This window comes from Rhincodon typus, chromosome 6 (assembly GCF_021869965.1).
Source record: "Rhincodon typus isolate 14 chromosome 6, sRhiTyp1.1, whole genome shotgun sequence".
Taxonomy (NCBI): Eukaryota; Metazoa; Chordata; class Chondrichthyes; order Orectolobiformes; family Rhincodontidae; genus Rhincodon; species Rhincodon typus.
The window spans coordinates 12,279,619-12,299,576 of NC_063337.1; the positions used below are offsets into that span (position 1 = coordinate 12,279,619).

The 19,958-nt window shown below is 41.5% G+C and overlaps 1 protein-coding gene across 1 annotated transcript in view; it reads left to right on the forward strand.

Moving 5' to 3' along the window:
• Window positions 1–19,958, forward strand: part of asmtl (acetylserotonin O-methyltransferase-like) — a 57,963-nt gene that overhangs the window by 34,062 nt on the left and 3,943 nt on the right. Inside the window, exons 7-12 of the mRNA XM_048597879.1 lie at window positions 4,512–4,947; window positions 7,335–7,506; window positions 8,284–8,450; window positions 9,513–9,627; window positions 12,215–12,358; window positions 14,197–14,319. Coding sequence (XP_048453836.1) covers window positions 4,512–4,947; window positions 7,335–7,506; window positions 8,284–8,450; window positions 9,513–9,627; window positions 12,215–12,358; window positions 14,197–14,319 — 1,157 coding nt within the window. The remainder of the gene's footprint in view (window positions 1–4,511; window positions 4,948–7,334; window positions 7,507–8,283; window positions 8,451–9,512; window positions 9,628–12,214; window positions 12,359–14,196; window positions 14,320–19,958) is intronic.

Genomic DNA, 19,958 nt, shown 5'->3' on the forward strand with positions numbered 1-19,958 from the left:
CTTCTTTCTGAAGAAGGGTCTAGGCCCGAAACATCAGCCTTCCTGCTCCTCTGATGCTGCTTGGCCTGCTGTGTTCATCCAGCTCTACACCTTGTTATCTCAGATTCTCCAGCATCTGCAGTTCCTACTATCTCTAGGATATATTGTCACAGATTGTTGGGAAGAAGAGACCTGCTGTTGAGCTTTTCATTTGCGATCATTAGGACAGGCGCACAAAGAATCAATTTCAGAGTGAACAGCAATTTATACTCTATTAGAATAAGATTCCTAATTGGTTGGCAAGTTGATTTTTTGATTGGTCGAAGAATTGCCACAGAAAATGCTCCAGGCGACAGTTAACCCCAAGCTTCTGTTTAAATTTTAAAAAAAGACAACAGTTGAGGCGTTACAATGGGTAATGCACTGTTCCCTGGTGCATTCTGAATGGCAGTGCCTCGACAAATCAATAAAGACTGCAGCAGGGCGTGCCAGGAGCAGCACCAGGCCTTCCTAAAAGTGAGATATCAACCCAGTGAAGCTACATACACAGGACTACTTGCATGCCAGACAGTGTATGCAGCAAGTGATAGATAGAGCGAAGCAACTCCACAACTAACAGATTAGATCCAAGTTGTGCAGTCCTGCCATTCCTTCATATTGTGGGAATTCCCTCCCTGCTAGTACTGTCAGTATACCTTCACTAAATAGACTGCAGTGGTTCAATAAGGCAGCTTACCACATCTTCTCAAGAGCAACCAGGAATGGGCAATAAATGCTGGTCCAGCCAATGAAGAATGTGTACCCTGAATGAATTTATTTAAAAAAAAAAGTTCAAATGCAGCAGGTAATAGGGAAAGCAGATAATGCTGGCCTTTATTTCAAAGAGAATGAAGTATAAAAGTAAGGAAGTTTTGCTAAAACTATACAAGGCACTAATCATACCACAGCTGGAATACAATGAACAGTTTATGGGCCTTATCTAAGGAAAGATATACAGGCATTGGATACACATATTGGAGTAAGTTCACTGGGCCTATACCAGGCATGGGAGGGCTATCTTATGAGCGGTTTAGTGGATTGGATGTGTACTCATTAGCTCTTATTTCTTTATATTTCAATCTTAGTGAAGCATTAAAGATTCTTTAGGGGCTTGACAGGACAGGTGTGTAAAGGTTGTCGGAGAATCAAGAGCCAGAGGGCAAAATCTCAGAATAAACGATTGGACTTGTAAGACAAAGATGAGAAGGAATAACTTCTCTCAAAGGATGGTGAATCTGGAGAATTCTTTACTGCAGAGGGCTGTTGAAGATGGGTCATTAAATATATTCAAGGCTGAGATAGACAGATTCTTAGTAAGGGAATCAGGTGTTATGGAAGAAAGTGGAGTTGAGGATAATCAGCTCAGCCATTGAGTGGCAAAGCAGACCCGATAGACTGAGTGACCCACATCTGCTCCTTCATGTTATGGTCTTCTGATTTTACTTGCCAACCAGCTGACACCCTTTTCCAAATGCAGCATAAATTGTTGCTGTGCTTAAAATTGTGTATTATTTTGTCTGTCCTGTTGAGTGCAAAATAAAAAGTTTTGAGAGCATGTCTTTGCTTTTGTTCAGCAATAGTCAAGCTTTGTAGTACCAAGTGATCAGGTGATCACATCCGAAATAATGCACAAAGCCTTTCATCACATCAGGGCATCCCAAAGTGCTTTATAGCCAAAAATATGCTTTTGAAGTTTGTAATCATTGTCATAATATAGGAAAACCATTGGAAGCAGCTTGCTCGTGTTCTGTTTTAATGTTGTTGGTTGTAGGCTGAATATTGAAAGGTCACTGGGTGGATCCTGTGATCTTGTTTCAAATAATGATGTAGGAACTTTTCCATTCACCCAAGAGAGCAAGTAGAACTTCAGTTTAACGTGTCCAACAAAAGGATTCTAACTGTGCAGTATGTCCTTAAAACTCCACTGGCAAGTCAAAGAAGATTCTGTGCTCAGGTATCTCAAGTATCAAGTATCGAAGCACTGCTTTGATTTGGGGCGAGGGTGCTACCCACTGAGCCATGGCTAGCATCTCAATACAATTTTATTGTGAACATTATTCTTAAATGGCCAGTGTTGCTTCAAGCTGAAGGAACAGCGTCTCATTTTCAGCTTGGGGATCTTGCAGACTTCAATTTTAAAACCTGAGGACCACCTTCCATGTCCTTTACCCACCCCCTCACCCGAAGTCCTGTCGTGACGTGGTTGCTTTCAGGACAGCAAATCCATTTTCACCCAATCGTAGTCCCCATTGTCACCTATCTAGGTTTTCTTCAGCAAAAACAGAAATTCCTGGAGAAACTCAGCTGGCCTGGCAGCATCTGTGGAGAGAAAGCAGAGTTAATATTTCAAATCCAGTGACAACTCTCCTTTGTTTCTCTCTCTGGGCTGTGTCTCCAGCTATCAGCTCACTCCTTTACTCCCCCACCCCTTGTCATCAAGATAAATATCACTTTTTCCCCACAAGCTATCAGTTCTGAAGGACCTGAAATGGAAGTGGTAACTCTGTTTTCTCTCCATAGGTACTAACAGGCCTGCTGAGTTGCTCCAGCAATTTCTGGTTATCTTTCAGATTTCTGGCATCTGTGTTTCTTTATTTTAATGGTTTACTCACTGCCACATCTCTTCCAGGTATGCCTACCTTGAAGTTATGCTCCCCTCTCCGACTGAATTTCTCTTTTTCTTCTTGTTCGCCATTATTTGTTTTTCACTATTGAGTTTTGTCATGCTCAAATAATACTTGAGTTTGTGCAGAAATTTATATATGGGAACTCTCTCTGGGAATTTAAGGGCAAAGTTCAGTGACATGATACACAGCCCACAAACTTTCTAAATGTTAGTGTATGTTGCCAAAATAATTTCATAAAATTTAAGCCTTTATACGTGAGGGTATACTTTGTCTGTTGAACCTCCCACACGTTTTATGGTTTTGTTGAGATTGGAGAAGATTTGTTTTATGAGTCATCCTAAAAAAATAATATTTTCTTTGGCGAACTGTCTCCCAGTCCTTCACATCTGCTTTCTTGCAGTGGAATATCCTCCTCAAACATTTCTGATTTTCCATTGTCCTGTTTCTTTTTGTTTTGAGACCTTCATATATCCACTTTTAATCAAGATTTTGCTCCCCCATCTAAATATCATCACCTTGCTTTGGCATCCAGTTTTGTCTGATTGTTGGGACATTTTGCCATATTATATATGTATACAAGTATAAGTGGAATATGTCTCTTGCCATGGATAATTATAGATGTGGGTGAAGGTCCTGTAGCTCTGTCTCGGCTGAAGAATTAAAGTTTGCCTAAGATGTTATCGTGTTATATTTTACGGACATTGCCTTTAGGTACTTAAGGTGTTACCAAAACATCATTGGTTGACACAGTCACGACATGTATCTGATGAGTTGGATCAGTTAGCCATTAATCTAACATATTTGCTTGTGGCTTTTCTGTGCAATGTTCGTAAAATGTTCACAACAAAAGCTATTTCAATCGTTCCTAGTATTTGATGTGAAGTGTGTGGAACCTATAACATTGAAACATATTTATGCTTGCAAAAATTACAGTTAGCTTTAGTGGTAGAAATTTAGTCCACCTGTTTATAGGGTATAGAGTTCTGATGAAGGGTCACTCGACCTGAAATGTTAACGCTGATTTCTCTTCGCAGTTGCTGCCAGACCTGTTAAGCTTTTCCAGCAATTTCTGTTTTTGTTTCTGATTTACAGCGTCTACAGTTTTTTTTTTCGGTTTTTATAGGTTATGCTTTAGATATCTTGGTTTATTTGGCTTTAAATAGAGGCTCCTTTAAACGTAGAGCCCAGTTCAGTAAAGTTTTGACTTGTTTACTCTGGAGTTAACTAAGCTGCCATGTTATATTCATTTTATTCAGTTGTTTGTAAACTGTTAGGTTTTTATAGGATGTTTATATTGGTCAACATTACATCAGTATATTCTGCAAGTAAACCATATTTCCTAAAATATAGCTGGACCTAAATGGTAATCCGCAGAATTGCATTCCAAGGATTAATGATTAATTTGCTTGCAGCAATCTGTTCACCAGGTTAACATTGTTGTGGAAGCCTTGTGTGAGAGAGTTGATAATGCCTGGGAATTCCCATCTGCTGATAGGTTAGCAGTGCATCAAGCAGTCTTTTAGATACTCATAACGTTATGATATTCAGTACGTTTTTCCTTTGTATTTCAATGTTTCTGAACAACTACAGTCAGTTCTGCTGTAACGCGTGCTTCTTCAATGTGAATTTGCTTTAACGTGATTGAAGAATTTAGACCGCTATTTGTAGGACACAAACATTCCTTACCTGTATTGGCTACAATGTGATTCCAGCTCCATTAGTTTAAATGGCATGGCTATCGCACGATTTTCTTATTACGTGCGATCACACGAGAACGGAAGTATCGCATTATATCAGAACCGACTGTATTTATAATATATTGGACATGTATTTCTTCACGCACTGTTTTGTTCCCTTTTCTTCCAGGGACAAGGCAGGTGGATATGGAATTCAGGCGCTTGGTGGAATGCTAGTCGAGTACGTTCATGGGGACTTTTTAAATGTTGTCGGATTCCCTTTGAATCACTTTTGCAAAAAGCTGAGTGAGATCTACAACCCGCCTGTAACTCACTGTGTCACAGGCCACGCCATTGCAAGTTTGGAAGGCCTCTGTGATCTTCAGCAGGGCCCTGCAAACCACAAGAGAAATGGAATAGCAGAAAAGACACAGAATTCTGACCAAGCTGCAGTGTCAGAAAAGGTGGTGAATAGCCCAAGCACCGAGAAGCCAAACAGAATTCCTGAGGTGAAAGGCTGTGCGGTACTTCACCACGACCTGGCAAATACATCTACCAAGAGTGAGGCCAGTGTTGCCTGGCTTCATAAAATTGCAGACCTAATGAATGGGTTTAAAGCTTCAAAGGTAAGGATGTAGAGAGTAAATTGGAATATTTTTATTTCAAAGTTGTTAAAAGGAATTTGACTTACGGTCATACAGTTATAGGCAACAGGCCTTTCAGCCCTCCACATCTTTGCCAACCAACAACTATCAAACTACACTAATCCCATTTACCTGCACTTAGTCCACACCTACTATGCCCTGGTGTTTTACGTGCTCATCCAGATGCTTTTAAATGTTGCAAGAATACCTGCCTCCACCACCCTCTCAGTTGGCACATTCCATGTTTCTACCAGCCTCCGGGTGAAATTTTTTTTTCTCAGATTTCCTCTAAACTACTTAGTCCTCACTTTAAACTTGTGCCCTCTGTTCTGAAAAGTATCTGCCGAGGGGGAAAAGATTCTGGCAATCTGCTCTGTCTATGCCTTTCACAATTTTGTCTCAATCAGATCCTCCTCAGGTTCCTCTGCTCCAAGGAAAACAAACATAGCCTATCCAGTCTCTCTTCATTACTGTGGTATTATCACAAAACTATTAATCCTGAGATCCAGGTTCAAATCCTGCGATGGCAAATGGTGGAATTTGAATTCAATAAGACAGGAAAAGAAAATCTGGAATTAAGAGTCTAATGATGATGGTGAAACTTTTGCCAATTATTGGAAAAAATCAGTCTGGTTCATTAATGTCCTTTAGGGAACGAAACCACTATCCTTACCTAGCCTGGCCCACGTGATTCCAGAACCACAGCAATATGTTTGACTCTCAACTGCACTCTGGCCAGTGATGGCTGTCAATGAATGTAAATAAAAAAAACTTTTCATCCCTGGTGAATCACGTGTGCACTGTCTCTAGTCCAATCATGTTCTTCTGATAGTGTGATGACCAGAGTTTCATCTGTGTCCTAACCAGTGTTTTATGAAGTTGTAACAAGACTTCCTTGCTCCTATATTCTACACTGCAACCAATGAATGCAAGCATCTCATATGTCGCCTTCACCACCCTGTCCACTTTTGCTGATATTTTCAGGGATCTATGGACTTGTACACCAATACGCAATACTCCGTAGTTCCTCAATACTCCATAGGGACCTATTATTTATTGAAGTCTGGAATAAAAAGGATTGCCCATCTGTAATGTTCATACATGTAGGCTAGAAGATTTTTAAGTTTCCTTTGAGTTCAGTGAACTGAGGCAGCAGGTGGATTGCTCTAATAGGTCTTTACCTCTCTGGTCTTTATAGAGTCATACAGCGCAGAAACAAACCCTTCTGTCCAACCAGTCCACACCAAACATGATCCCAAACTAAACTAATCCCACCTACTTGCTCCTGGCCCATGTCCCTCCAAACATTTCCCATTCATGTACGTATCTAAGTGTCTTTTAAATATTGTAACTGTGCCCACATCCACCACTTCCTCAGGAAGTTCATTCCACATGCAAACAACCCTCTATAAAAAAAAATCTGGCTCCTCTCACTTTAAAAATCTACCCCCGGTCTTGAAAGCCCCCATCCTAGGCAAAAGACACCTATCATTACTCCTAACTGTACCCCTCATAATCTTATAAACCTCTATAAGGCCACCTCTCAACATCCTATGCCCCAGTGAGAAAAATCCCAGCCTATCCAACCTTTCTTTATAACTGAAACCCTCCATATCTGGAAATATCCAGATAAGTCTCTTCTAAACCCTCCAGCTTAATAATGTCCTTACTATAACAGGGTGACCGCAGAACTGGACTTAGTATTCTAGAAGAGGCCTCACCAATGTCATGTACAGCCTCAACATGATGCCCCAATTCCTATACTCAAAGGACTGAGCAATAGGACAGAGCATCAGCTAACATTTCTCTCTAATTGCAGTCCAAAGACTTTTGCTGGAAAGTGAGAGCATGTGCACCCAAGGTAAACTCTAGATTGACCTTGCCTATGGTCGCCAGCCCACACAGGAGCACACAATCTGCTATCTAAGGACAGTTCATCATGTTTTCAGCAGACTGGCAGATCTCTGGGTCTGTGTAAAGATCACATTTTGGCAGAAAGAGCAATGTGGAAAGTCTATTGAAATGAAAAATGCAACATTTTGTTGAGTAGCTTGATGCAAATCTAGTTCTTCACTGTTGCATGTTTACCTAAACATTTTGGCCTACGTTAAATGACTTTTTTGTTGCTGATGCTTAAATGTACTTTGAGATTTTAAAAGTGAGATGGAAACATTCCAAATTAAAGTGTTTTGTACATTAGTTTTGAATTAGTCCCTTGCCTAACATTTATTTCATCATTTAGACAATATGAGGGTTTACTTGTATGTACAATTATGTTACATTTGTTTATTGAAAAAGAACCAGTCTCCTTCACTTTTTTCAGCTCTATCTTCTGTCAGAACCTAAGAGTAATTTTCTGTACCTTACAGGTGTTATTGACAGCTTCAACACTCAAAGTATTTGATGCATTGAGTACACAGGATGGCTTAGACGTTTCAGAAATTGCTCAGAGATTAGAGACCTCATTGGATGGGACAAAACACCTCTTAGATGCTTGTGTTTCCCTTCACTTGCTCGAAAAAGCCCCAGGCACATCACAGAGTGAGTAAACCTTGTTCATGAGATAATTCTGTGCTTAGTTCAAATGGTGGTCAGTGTAAATACCATCCTTATTGGTCCCTTTGCTATTAGTTACTTACTATACAAGTGTATGCTGAATCATGTTCTCCATTTTTATCAAGTTTCGTGTGTGGGATAAATTTAGTTTGGGCGCTTTACTGTGGTGGAGATGTGAGTAATAACTTGGAATGAAGGAATTTGGTCTGCCTTGCTATCTTGTTTATCATGGCTCAAAGGGTTGTGCATCTGTGAAATTCAGTACTTCAGAGGATTGTAGTTGCTCAGTCACTGAATATATTCAGGATTGTGATTGTTAATTTTGTGGATTTTAACAGGATTAAGAAAAACGGGATAATGTAAGAATATGGAATTGGAGTAGAATATCAGCCATGTTCTTTTTGTCTGGGGCAGCAGGCTTGAAAGGCCAAACTACCTACTTTCTTACGTTCTTATTCTCTGCTCCTGTCAATTTATGTGTCTCATTAACATTTACTATATTTTTAGCGTTGCCCTGTCAAATCTGTGTTGAAATGTTTCCATGACAAAGATAAATATCCTTTCTATAATAGTTTGCAAATAGCACAGAATGCTGAATTGAAGTTTGAGGATTTACCAACAAAAAAGAAATTATAGTTAACTACAATATAACGATAGTCATGAAGAAGCTGGAAAAAACATGAGTGTATTGTTGCGCCAAAACTATACAATAAATCAAGTAACTCGTACGTCTCTTTCTTTCTTTCCATTTTACTTTTGCAGTGTACAAGAACACACAACTAGCCAACACATATCTGGTGTCAAGTAGTGAGAGCTCTCTACATGACTATATTATTTATGTTAATGACCACACTTGGCCACATTTCACTCATCTTGCTTCAGCCATCAAAAAAGGTACCGACAGAACACAGGCTGATGACTTATTTCAGGTAAAATGTGTCTAGTTTTTTTATCACTGAAGCTTCAGAAATAGTCAAGCAAATATTTTCTGGTATTAGTCTTAGAGTATCATTGTGATATAACAGTGATTTTTGTTAGTGTAGTGCCTTTAATGTAGTAAAATGTCAAGAGACATTATCTACAGAAATCCTGGAATACTCATCCCAACAACACTGCAATTGTACCTGCACCACATGTATCTTGGCAGTTCGAGAATGCAGGTCATCCTTAGCTTCTAAAGTGAGTTAGGGATAAAAATAAATGCTTGCCTTTCCAGTCAATCACCCATTCCAAGAACAAATTTACAAAAAGCTAGCAGACTTCATTATGCTCACTACAGCTTCTTGACAAAGTTCACTATGTGTGCCAGAGCGCCCCGGGGGGTAAAGCTTACTGTTGAGATAAAACCTGGCCTGTCTAATGGCATCAAAAGGCGTCAACTGCAAATTGTGACCAAATCCAGCTTGTGTCAGGTTTCAATTCATAAGGAATTCTACTTCGCCTTTTGCGAGTTCATTGTTTGTCGATCTTTTGAAAAAGGAGCCATGACTAGCCTATTTGATTTTGTTTGACTCTGCGATGCAGCACAGTGCATAAGATATTATACCAAGACTGCGCCTGGCCTGCTAAACAAAATATACCACAACACTATTTTGAAGAAGAGTGATAGATCTGGGCCAATATTTATCCCTCGAGCAACAAGCAAAAAGAAATTCAAAAACAAATGCCACAAATTCTGAAAATCTGAAATAAAAACACAAAATCCTGGAGAGAGCTAGTCAGATAGCAACAATGGAGAGAAAAGCAAAGTTAGCATTTAGTTTGAAGTGTGAAAGAATGCTTGCAGTTGTAATAGAGAGAATTTCACCTGGATCTATCCTTCTGTTATGACTTTACCCCTGGACACTGCTCTAATCCTGGATACTCCATGTTTTCTGTCAATGGGTGTATATTTATTATTTTGGTGCTTTTTGTAGTGATGTTTAGTAATTGACCTAAATTCAAAGTCACTTTTTAACATGTCACTTAACCTTAAGGTTTTCTATCAACAGAATTCTGAACAAACACCATCTTTTATATCTGCAATCAACTGCCTTATCAAAGTGACAGGAAATGACACTGTCTTGGCATTTGATCTTTCATCATTTAAAACAGCTTGTGATATAGGTATGAATTTTTAAATGTTTAATTATGCAACATTTTCTTTTCCTCCCTATAAGTGATGTAATTTGTTATACACCGGGCCAAGGGATAAGAAAAGGTAGCCCACTGGGGTCCTTGAACCTCTGAAGTGTATTTGTAATAGGAGAATAAGATCATAGAATCCCTATGGTGTGGAAATGGGCCCTTTGGCCCAACAAGTCCACACCAACTCTTGGAGCATCCCACCCAGACCCATCCCCATCCCCTGATAATCCACCTAATCCACACACCCCTGAACACTACGGGCAATTTAGCATGGCCAATCCACCTAACCTGCACGTCTTTGAACTGTGGGAGGAAACCAGAGCACCTGGAGGAAACCCACACAGACACGGGGAGAACATGTAAACTCCACACAGACAGTTGTCCAAGGGTGGAATCGAACCCGGGCCCCTGGCGCTGTGAGGCAGCAGTGCTAACTACTGTTGTACCAGATGTGGTACCAGAGTCTCAATTTCACTTTATTTTGTTGCTCTTGGGATGTATGTGACACTAGAAGTACCAAAAATATTGCCCATCCCTAGTTACCCTGAAAAAGTGGTGGTGGGACTTCTCTCTGTATGTTTTGCAATGCCTGGTGTAAAACTGTAGTTTGATCCCCTATACATTGGCTCTGAGATTATATTTTAATTATACATGCAGACTAGTATCATTGGTCCAGTGTGTGCAATTTACAATCCTATGTACTATCCTAAATCCTTGGTACCTGATAGAGGCTCATTTTCAATGTTCCCTCTAATTCTCCTGTGTTGTATCCTGTTGCACTGCATAAATCCTCTTAAGATATGTGCAAACACAATCTTAAAGCCACCACTTATTTTGTGTGGCCTGTGTATCTCCTATCTGGCAATCCTGGACTGTTGTACTCCAAATCCTCGTTATCTGTGGAGATAGGGGCAAAAACATCCCACAGATAACAGAACATGCAGGCACCACTACCTTGACTGAGTGGCATGGTGGCTCAGTGGTTAGTACTGCTGCTTCGTAGCGCTAGGGATCTGGGTTTGATTCCACCCATAGCCGACTGTCTGTGTGGAGTTTGCACATTCTCCCTGTGTCTGCGTGGGTCTCCTGCAGGTGCTCTGGTTTCCTCCCACAGTCCAGGAATGAGCAGTCTAGGTGAAAGGAAGTGCAGGGTTACGGGGTTAGGGTAGAGGGATGGGTCTGAGTGGGATGTGGTAGCAGAGTTTCAATCTTATTTTATTTTGTTGCTTTTAGGATGTATGTCACACGAGCAGTGCCAAAACCTATTACTCTTCAGAAGATCGGTGTGGACTCAATGGGCCAAATGGCCTGCTTCCAAATCTGTAGGGATTCTATGTAACACTCTATCTACTGAAAAGGAATGTGCAATCAGGCCAGAAGTACCTATGGGGGCAAATAAAAAGATGGACCTCGATCTGACCGCGCAAATCTGTGGATAATGAGGAGTGAGTGTATAGCTATACAGCTGTGCAGCATAGAGGGAATGCTGTATTTGGTCATTTGCACTTACAGTATCAAACCTAACAGCTGAGCTGCACAGCCCATGCAATAGAAATGAGCATAGAATCAGGAATGAGCACTTGAGTAAGTAGAATCTGAGTAGACAAGTGAAGATTTGAGAAAATTAATCTGAGGGCCAGAGGGATAATATTGAAGTGAAAACTACAGTGTTTGAGGGTGACTTTGAAGTGAGTAGTGAGGTGTTATGGCAATTAAGGGAGGAGCATCTGAAGGTCTTAGTTTGAGCTCTTGCTACGACTGGCTTGCTCAGAGCTGTGAATGGTTCTCAGGCTTGGATTCTAAGATTTTTGCTTTTTTGTTTGTCTTCCTAAGTTAACATCGGATACAGTGCACAGAAGCAAGTCCTTTGGCCAAACCAGTTTGTGCCAGTGTTTGTGGTCAGATCAAGCCTGTTCCCTTTTTTCCTTATCTAAATTTACGTTCATAAACACCATTCCCTTCTCCATCATATTCTTACTTTGCTTTTCCTTGAATGTGTCAATATTGTTTGCTTTAACCATGCCCTGTGGTAGTGAGTCTTGCAGTCTCCCCACTGACTACAGAAGATAGCCGACTGTCTGTGTGGAGTTTGCACATTCTCCCTGTGTCTGCGTGGGTCTCCTGCAGGTGCTCTGGTTTCCTCCCACAGTCCAGGAATGAGCAGTCTAGGTGAAAGGAAGTGCAGGGTTACAGGGTTAGGGTAGAGGGATGGGTCTGGGTGGGATAATTCAGGATTTGTTTTTGGATAGTCTTAATATGTAACCTCTTATTTCTTCTTATATGGAAGAACGTATTCTCTCCTTCTTCACTGTATCAAAATATTTCACAATTTTAAAAACCTGTATTAGGTCACACCTCAGCGTGCTATTAACAAGAGAGCATCCATGATGTTCAGCCAATCTGTGGTGCATCTTTTGAAATGCAGATCAAATGGTTGGGAGATGAATCTTCACTCCGTGCAAAGGATAACAAAATAGATTCTGAGAAAGTCCACGATCTCTCATTGTTCATTTAGATATTAAACACATTGTCAGCAATCATGACTGAAATTACTTTTTTCTTGCAGGATACGCAGGAGTTTTAGTGTATGAAATGGCGAATGCATATCAAGATATGACATTTGTTGTATTTAATCAGCCACAAATGTTGGAAAAGATAAAGTGTTACCAGCCGCAACGTCAAAGCCTCTGTCAGATTAGTTTCAGAGAAGGTAACCATTAGCGACACTATTTGTGTTTGTTTTACTGTTGATTCAAGTCTCGGACTTTAGCCTTTTTCCTCATGATTAACTTGCATCTTATGAATTAATTAAGAAACCTTGATAGAAGATTTGGCAAACTGAAATGAAGAGGATTGTAGTTCGGTTAATTGAATAAGGTTTTGGCAGTTGCCAGTTGTGAACAGCAAAAGGGGCATGCAGTTTGGTATGATTTATCAGTGTTTGAGATGTTCAGCCTACATAGTGACATCGCACCAGCACTGAAATTCACATAATCACATTACTCACTTGTGTGATGGACAGAATGTCTCTTGACATGATGGTAGCATCCTGTTAATGGCGAACACTACGGCATAGTAGCAATGTGAAACTGAAAGTCTCGTCGGCGTGTTTCCTTTTGTGGGGACATTAGAACTCGGGGACATAGCCTAAGAATCAGAACTGTCTGTCTTAAAACAGATGCAAACATTTATTTCCTGAGGGTCCTCTGCAGAATTCTCTTCCCCACAAGGTTGGGTCGTTGAATTTATTCAAGGCTGAGGTAGATTCTTGATAGGGAAGGAAGTCGAGGTTATGGGTGCAGACGTGAAAGTGGTGGTGAGACCGCAAATTAGAGCAGGCCACGATCTGATTGAGTGACAAAACAGGCTCAAAGGGCCAAACTGCCTGTTCCTGCTGCCAAATTTTATAATCCTGCCTTCCTGTCCTGCAAACTGCTTAGCTGTTTGACCTTTTTTATCCTTTATTCATTCACGGGATGAGGGGCATCACTGGCTAGGCAATATTTTTTGCCCATCCCTAATTGCCCAGAGGATAGTTAAGATACAACCACATTGCTGTGGGTCTGAAGTCACATGTAGGCCAGAGCAGGTACAGATAGCAGTTTCCTTCCCTAAAGAACATTAGTGAACCAGATGGGTTTTCCAACAATCGACAGTGGATTCACTGTCATTGTTAGATTCTTAATTCCAGATATTTTATCGAATTCAAATTCCACCATCTGCCGTGGCAGGATTCGAACCCGGGTCCCCAGAATGTTACCTGGGTCTCTGGATTAACTGTCCAGTGATAATGCCACTAGGCCATTACCGCCCTGCAACCTCGACTGTTTTTGACGCTTTGGCTGAGGAACAAGTGTTGACAGAAGACCAGAAGATTTTTCAAATAAGCATTAATGGTGAGGGATTTGACCAACCCTACCTGCTTGGAGTAAAGTGGTCAAATCCCTCATCAGAAATAATAATGTTTTAAAGTTTATACTTTTTTTTGCTGCTGTTTCATCACTTCCATCTCCTGGTGTTCCGTTCCACTAATTCTGCCAAAGTCCAGCGCCTCGTAGTAAGTCAAGACACGTAGACAAGAGACTGCAATATTTGGCGTCATCTGCAACTGTAATTTCCAGTAAGAGATTAAGTTGGCCTGTAGAAGCAAAAATGCAATGGATACTAGAAATATGAAATCAAAACATTGTACTGGAGAAGCTGTGGTTAACATCTGTGGAAACAGACCTGACATTTCAAGTCTAATAAGACTGTCTGCAATTGAATCATCTTGATTCAAAATTAACTCTGCTTCTCTATGCCATAGATGCAATCAGACCTGAGATTTTGCAAAAGCTAATAGCTATCCTACGTTATGTGTTAGATTTTTTTTACCCCCAGATCAGGGGAGGGCAAATTCTAGGTTTGTATAATGAAATTCTATTTTAACATAGAACAAAAGCAAGATACTGTGAGCGTTGGAATTTTAAAGTAAGAGCAGCAACTGCTGGAAACACCCCGCAGGCCAAGTAACATTTTGACACACCAATTTGCTCTGTTTATTTAAAGGAGACATCTTCAAAGACGACCTGCCAGAGGCAGATCTTTACATTCTCTCAAATATTCTCCATTGCTGGAATGAAGACGAATTTGATCTCATCTTAAGTAGGCTCTCTCAGAAGTGCAAACCAGGTAATAGAAACCTGCAGCATAAATCCTCTATAGCACAATTTTTATTCTTCCTTCCTCTCGAGAAAATGCTCTGCCTACATTTGAATGTTTTATAAAGCAGTTGGCAGTAAGGGTATTGAGTCAGCTGACCCTTGCACCTTTCCAGTTGTCCTTTATTTTTCAATTAATGAAGTTGATCAGAGCCCATTCATTCCCAACACCGCTGACACACTGACTGCGTTGTGTGTCATCTGCATTGCAGCAAATTAACAGAGGAACGTGAGTAGGCCATTCAACCTGTCGAGCCTGCCTTCATTGTTGATTGAATACTTCACTGCCTTTTACGAACCCCCTTACCAAGTTCTGTTTGACAATGCCAATCTACCATCTAAGGCAACAGGCTGCAGACACAGGGGGAACACTGCTGACACAATTCCTCTTCTGAGTCATGCATCGTCCTGGCATGGAATTAGTTAACTGTTCTTTGGTTGTTGCCAAGGACACTAATTTAAAATGAGTCATATACCAGCCAACAAGAAAATAAAGAAAAATATTTACTTACATAGCAAATGGTTTGGATCTGGAATGCATTGCCTGACAGTGTAGTGAACGCAGAGTCGTTTGTAGTTTTGAACAGGAAAGTGGATAGACACGTCAAAAATGTCCTGGGGCTAATTGGAAAAGGGTGGGGGAGGGGAACTACCTGATTTGCTTCTTGCAGGCAACCAGCACAAATACGATGGGTTGAATGGCCTCCTTTCTGCATGGTAGCATTCCCTGATTAAAAGTTAGTTTTAAAAGTTTTTAGTTTATGATATACTGTCTACATTATTTTGTCACAATTCCAAGGTTGGAATTCCAAGGTCTTGTTTTCAGCTGTAGCAGCGTGAGCCAGAGTGCCGATGGGATGGTAAGGTTGTTTATTTTCTCCAGCATAAATCTTACCTCGTGCAGCAGAGGCCCTCTTGTTTTCAGCGGCAGGTGTGTGGAGAGAATGCAAGCCAGGAAGGAACTGACATGTTCGGGCATTGGCTAAACCCGAAACACTACACGTATAGTGTCTCCCACCCATTCTCCTTCTCTAGCCAAAAAAAAAGACTGTGTGGAGGGTTGGTAAGGTAAGACTTTTTTTTAATTCGTCTGGAAATCTAGAATAGAGGGAATGGACGCTAGGGCAGTTGCATGCTCCTCTTGCAGGATGTGGGAGGTAAGGGTCACTGCTGGTGTCCCCTCTGACTTCACCTGCGAGAAGTGCACCCAACTCCAGCTCCTCAAAAACCGCGTTAGGGAGCTGGAGCTGGATGAACTCCGGATCATTCGGGAGGCTGAGGGGGTGATAGAGAGGAGCTATAAGGAGATGGTCACTCCGAAGGTACAGGAAAAAGGTAGCTGGGTGACTGTCAGGAAGGGTAAAGGGGATAGGCAGACAGTGCAGGGATCCCCTGTGACTGTTCCCCTCAATAATAAGTATACAGTTTTGGATACTGTTGGAGGGGAACGATCTACCAGGGGAAGGCCATAGCGGACAGGTCTCTGGCACTGAGCCTGACCCCGTGGCACAGAAGGGAAGGGGGGAGAATAGGAGAGCAATTATAGTGAGGGATTCGATCGTAAGAGGCACAGACAGGCGGTTCTGTGGACGTGAACGAGATGAACGGATGGTATGTTGCCTGCCGGGTGCCAGGGTCCGTGATGTCTCGGATCATGTCTTCAAGATCCTTAAGGGGGAGGGTGAGCAACCAGCAGTCATGGTACACATCGGTACCAATGACATAGGTAGAAAAAGGACTGAGAATGTGAAAAACGAGTACAGGGAGTTAGGTTGGAAGCATCGGTCGGTACTTGGAACTACGATGTTGTGGCCATTACAGAAACTTGGGTAACTCAGGGAGAGGAATGGATGTTGGAAGTTCCGGGATTTAGATGCTTTAAAAGAAGTAGGGAGAGTGGAAAAAGAGGTGGGGGAGTGGCATTGCTAGTCAGGACTAGTATAGCAGCTACTGAAAGGCAGTTCGAGAATGATACATCTACAGAGTCAGTTTGGGTTGGGGTCAGGAACAAGAAAGGAGCAGTCACTTTGTTGGGGGTTTTTTTACAGACCCCCTAATAGTTGCAGAGAAGTAGAGGAGCGGATTGGGAGGCAAATACTGGAAAGATGCAGAAGTCTCAAGTGACTTCAACTTTCCAAATATTGATGGAAACATTTTAGTTGTAATAGTTTAGATGGAGTGGATTTTGTCCAGTGCGTTCAGGAAGGATTCCTGACACAGTCTGTAGATAGACCAACACGAGGAGAGGCCACTTTGGACTTGGTGCTTTGCACTGAACTGGGCCAAGTGTTAGACCTGTTGGTAGGAGAGCATTTTGGTGGTAGCGATCATAACTCTGTTACTTTTACGATAGTCATGGAAAAGGATAGGTACAAGCAGCAGGGTAAGGTTTATAATTGGGGGAAGGGTAATTACAATTCTGTGAGGCAAGAACTGCGTAACATAAATTGGGAACAGATGCTGTCAGGGAAGAGCACTATTGAAATGTGGAGATTGTTTAAGGAATGCATACTGCATGTGCTCAATATGTTTGTCCCTAGCAGGCAGGGAAGATGCGGTCGAGTGAGGGAGCCTTGGTTCTCAAGAGAAGTCGAACGACTGGTTAAGAGGAAGGAGGAGGCTTATGTAAGGTTTAGGAAACAAGGAACGGAAAAGGCTCTAGAGGGATACAAGTTATCCAGGAAGGAGCTGAAGAAAGAGCTTAGGAGAGCTATAACGGGGCATGAGAAAACCTTGGCAGATAGGATCAAGGAAAACGCCAAGGCTTTTTACACGTACGTGAGGAATAAGAGAATGACCAGAGAAAGGATAGGGCTGGTAAAGGACTGTAAAGGGAATTTGTGCACGGTGCCTTAAGAGATAGGAGAAGTCCTTAATGAATACTTTTCTTTGGTATTCACAACTGAGAGGGACCTAGTTGTAGAGGAGGACAGTGTGAAACAGGCTGGTAGGCGAGAGGAGGTTGATGTTAGTAAGGAAGATGTGCTAGAAATTTTGAGGAAGTTGAAGATAGATAAGTCCCCTGGGCCTGATGGGATTTATCCAAGGATTCTATGGGAAGCGAGGGAAGACATCGCAGGGCCTTTGGCAATGATCTTTTCGTCCTCGCTGTCCACGGGTATAGTGCCGGAAGATTGGAGAAAGGCAACCGTCATTCCCTTGTTCAAAAAAGGGAATAGGGATAACCCCAGAAATTACAGGCCAGTTAGTCTTACGTCAGCGGTGGGCAAATTATTGGAAAGGGCTCTGAGAGATAGGGTTTATGATCACTTGGAAAGGCACAGTTTGATTCATGATAGTCAGCATGGATTTGTGAGGGGTAGATCATGCCTCACAAACCTTATTGAATTCTTTGAAGAGGTGAACAAACACGTGGATGAAGGTAGAGCAGTGGATGTGGTATACGTGGATTTAAGTAAGGCGTTTGATAAGGTTCCCCATGGTAAGCTCATGCAGAAGGTAAGGAGGCATGGGATAGGGGGAAATATGGCAGATTGGATTCAGAATTGGCTGATCCTTAGAAGACAAAGGGTGGTAGTGGATGGACAATATTCAACATGGTGCTCAGTTACGAGTGGTGTACCACAAGGATCTGTCCTGGGTCCTCTTCTATTTGTGATTTTTGTAAATGATTTGGATGAAGAAGTGGAAGGGTGGATTAGCAAGTTCGCAGACGATACAAAGGTGGGTCGCGTTGTGGACAGTGCGGATGGCTGTTCTCGGTTACAAAGGGACATTGATAGAATGCAGAGCAGGGCTGAGAAGTGGCAGATGGAGTTTAACCCTGAAAAGTGTGAGGTGATTCATTTTGGAAGGACAAACTTGAAAGCAGAATACAGGGTTAATGGAAAGATTCTTGGCAGTGTGGAGGAGCAGAGGGATCTTGGGGTTCATGTTCACAGTTCCCTGAAAGCTGCCACCCAGGTGGATAGAGTTGTTAAGAAGGCATATGGTGTGTTAGCTTTCATTAATAGAGGGATCGAGTTCAAGAGCCGTGAAGTAATGCTCCAGCTATACAAAAGCCTGGTTCGGCCACATCTGGAGTATTGTGTCCAGTTCTGGTTGCCTCATTTCAGGAAAGATGTGGAGGCGTTGGAAAAGGTGCAGAGGAGATTTACCAGGCTGTTGTCTGGAATGGAGGGAAGGTCTTACGAGGAAAGGTTGAGAGCGCTAGGGCTTCTCTCTTTAGAACGACGAAGGATGAGAGGTGACTTGATAAAGGTGTACAAAATGATCAGAGATATAGATAGGTTGGACAGCCAGAGACTTTTTCCTAGGGTGAAGGTAGCTATAACGAGGGGGCATAGGTTTAAAGTGAGTGAAGGTAGATACAGGGGAGACGTCAGAGGTAGGTTCTTTACTCAGAGTGGTCGGGCCGTGGAATGCATTGCCGGAGAGGTTAGTGGAGTCGGCCACGTTAGGGGCATTTAAGCAGCTATTAGATAGGCATATGGATGATAGTATAAGGTAGGCGTGGAGGTTAGACCGACCTTAGGATTAGGGTAAAAGTTCGGCACAACATCGTGGGCCGAAGGACCTGTACTGTGCTGTACTGTTCTATGTTTCTGAAAAGCATTAGCATGTTTCATAAAATTAAAGGAGGTTTGCTTTTGGAAAAACTGAGACCATTGAAAATGTAATAGGGAAAAAAAATCTGACAGGCATTTCAACAAAGGAGATTGAAAAAACATATATAGAAAGGTAAAAGAAAAGGACAAACACTGAATATGAGAGGATTAAGCAAGAAGTATATGAAGGAGTTCTGAAATCATACCCTGCTCCCTGAAGCAAAATGTTGCCTTCTGAGTGTACTGAAAAATAAAATTTATAAAATCTGTGGCACAGAAAGGAGACCATTCAGTTTATCATGTTTGTGCTATCCATTGTAATCCCATTTTCCAGTTCTTAATTCCTGGCTCTGTAAATTTCAGCAGTTTTAAGTCCAAATCCAAGTTTTTTTTAAATAATTAATTTTTTTTTGTCTCTGCTAGCCACTCAAACAGTGGATTCTCGGTCCCCACAAAATGGAAGTATTTTCTCCTGAGCTCCCCTCACATCCTTCTCTCATTCACTTCAAATTTCTGTTCCTGGTTATTGGAAATCTTGTCTAAGAGAAATAAAGACCTTCCTATCCACTGTGTATATGGCCCTCATCATTGTAAATACCTTAATTAACCCTCCCCTCATTCTTCTCTGTTCTAAAGAAAATTGCCTCAGCTGATCAGTTTTTCCTGTTAACTAAAGTTCTCCATTTCTGCAAAAATTCCTGCTGGACTGATGTATTTATTTTTTAACCAGTAGCTCCTGCTTTTATTTTGTTGTAGAGCAACTTGTTTATACTTAGTTCTCATTCATAGTTACTGCGGCACGGAAAGAGACTGTTGACTGTTCTGTCTGTGCCAGAAGAACATTAATCAAACAGATGTAGTTTTGTTGCCAACAGTGCTGATAGTAGCTTTTTTTATTTCAGCTTTAATTAATCAAATTTAAATTCTTCAGCTACCATGGTTGGATTTGAACTTCTCTCCAAATCATTAGCCCGGAGCTCTAGATTACTTGTCTAATGAACTAACTACCATACCTTCCCTCTATTCCTGTGCACTATTATAG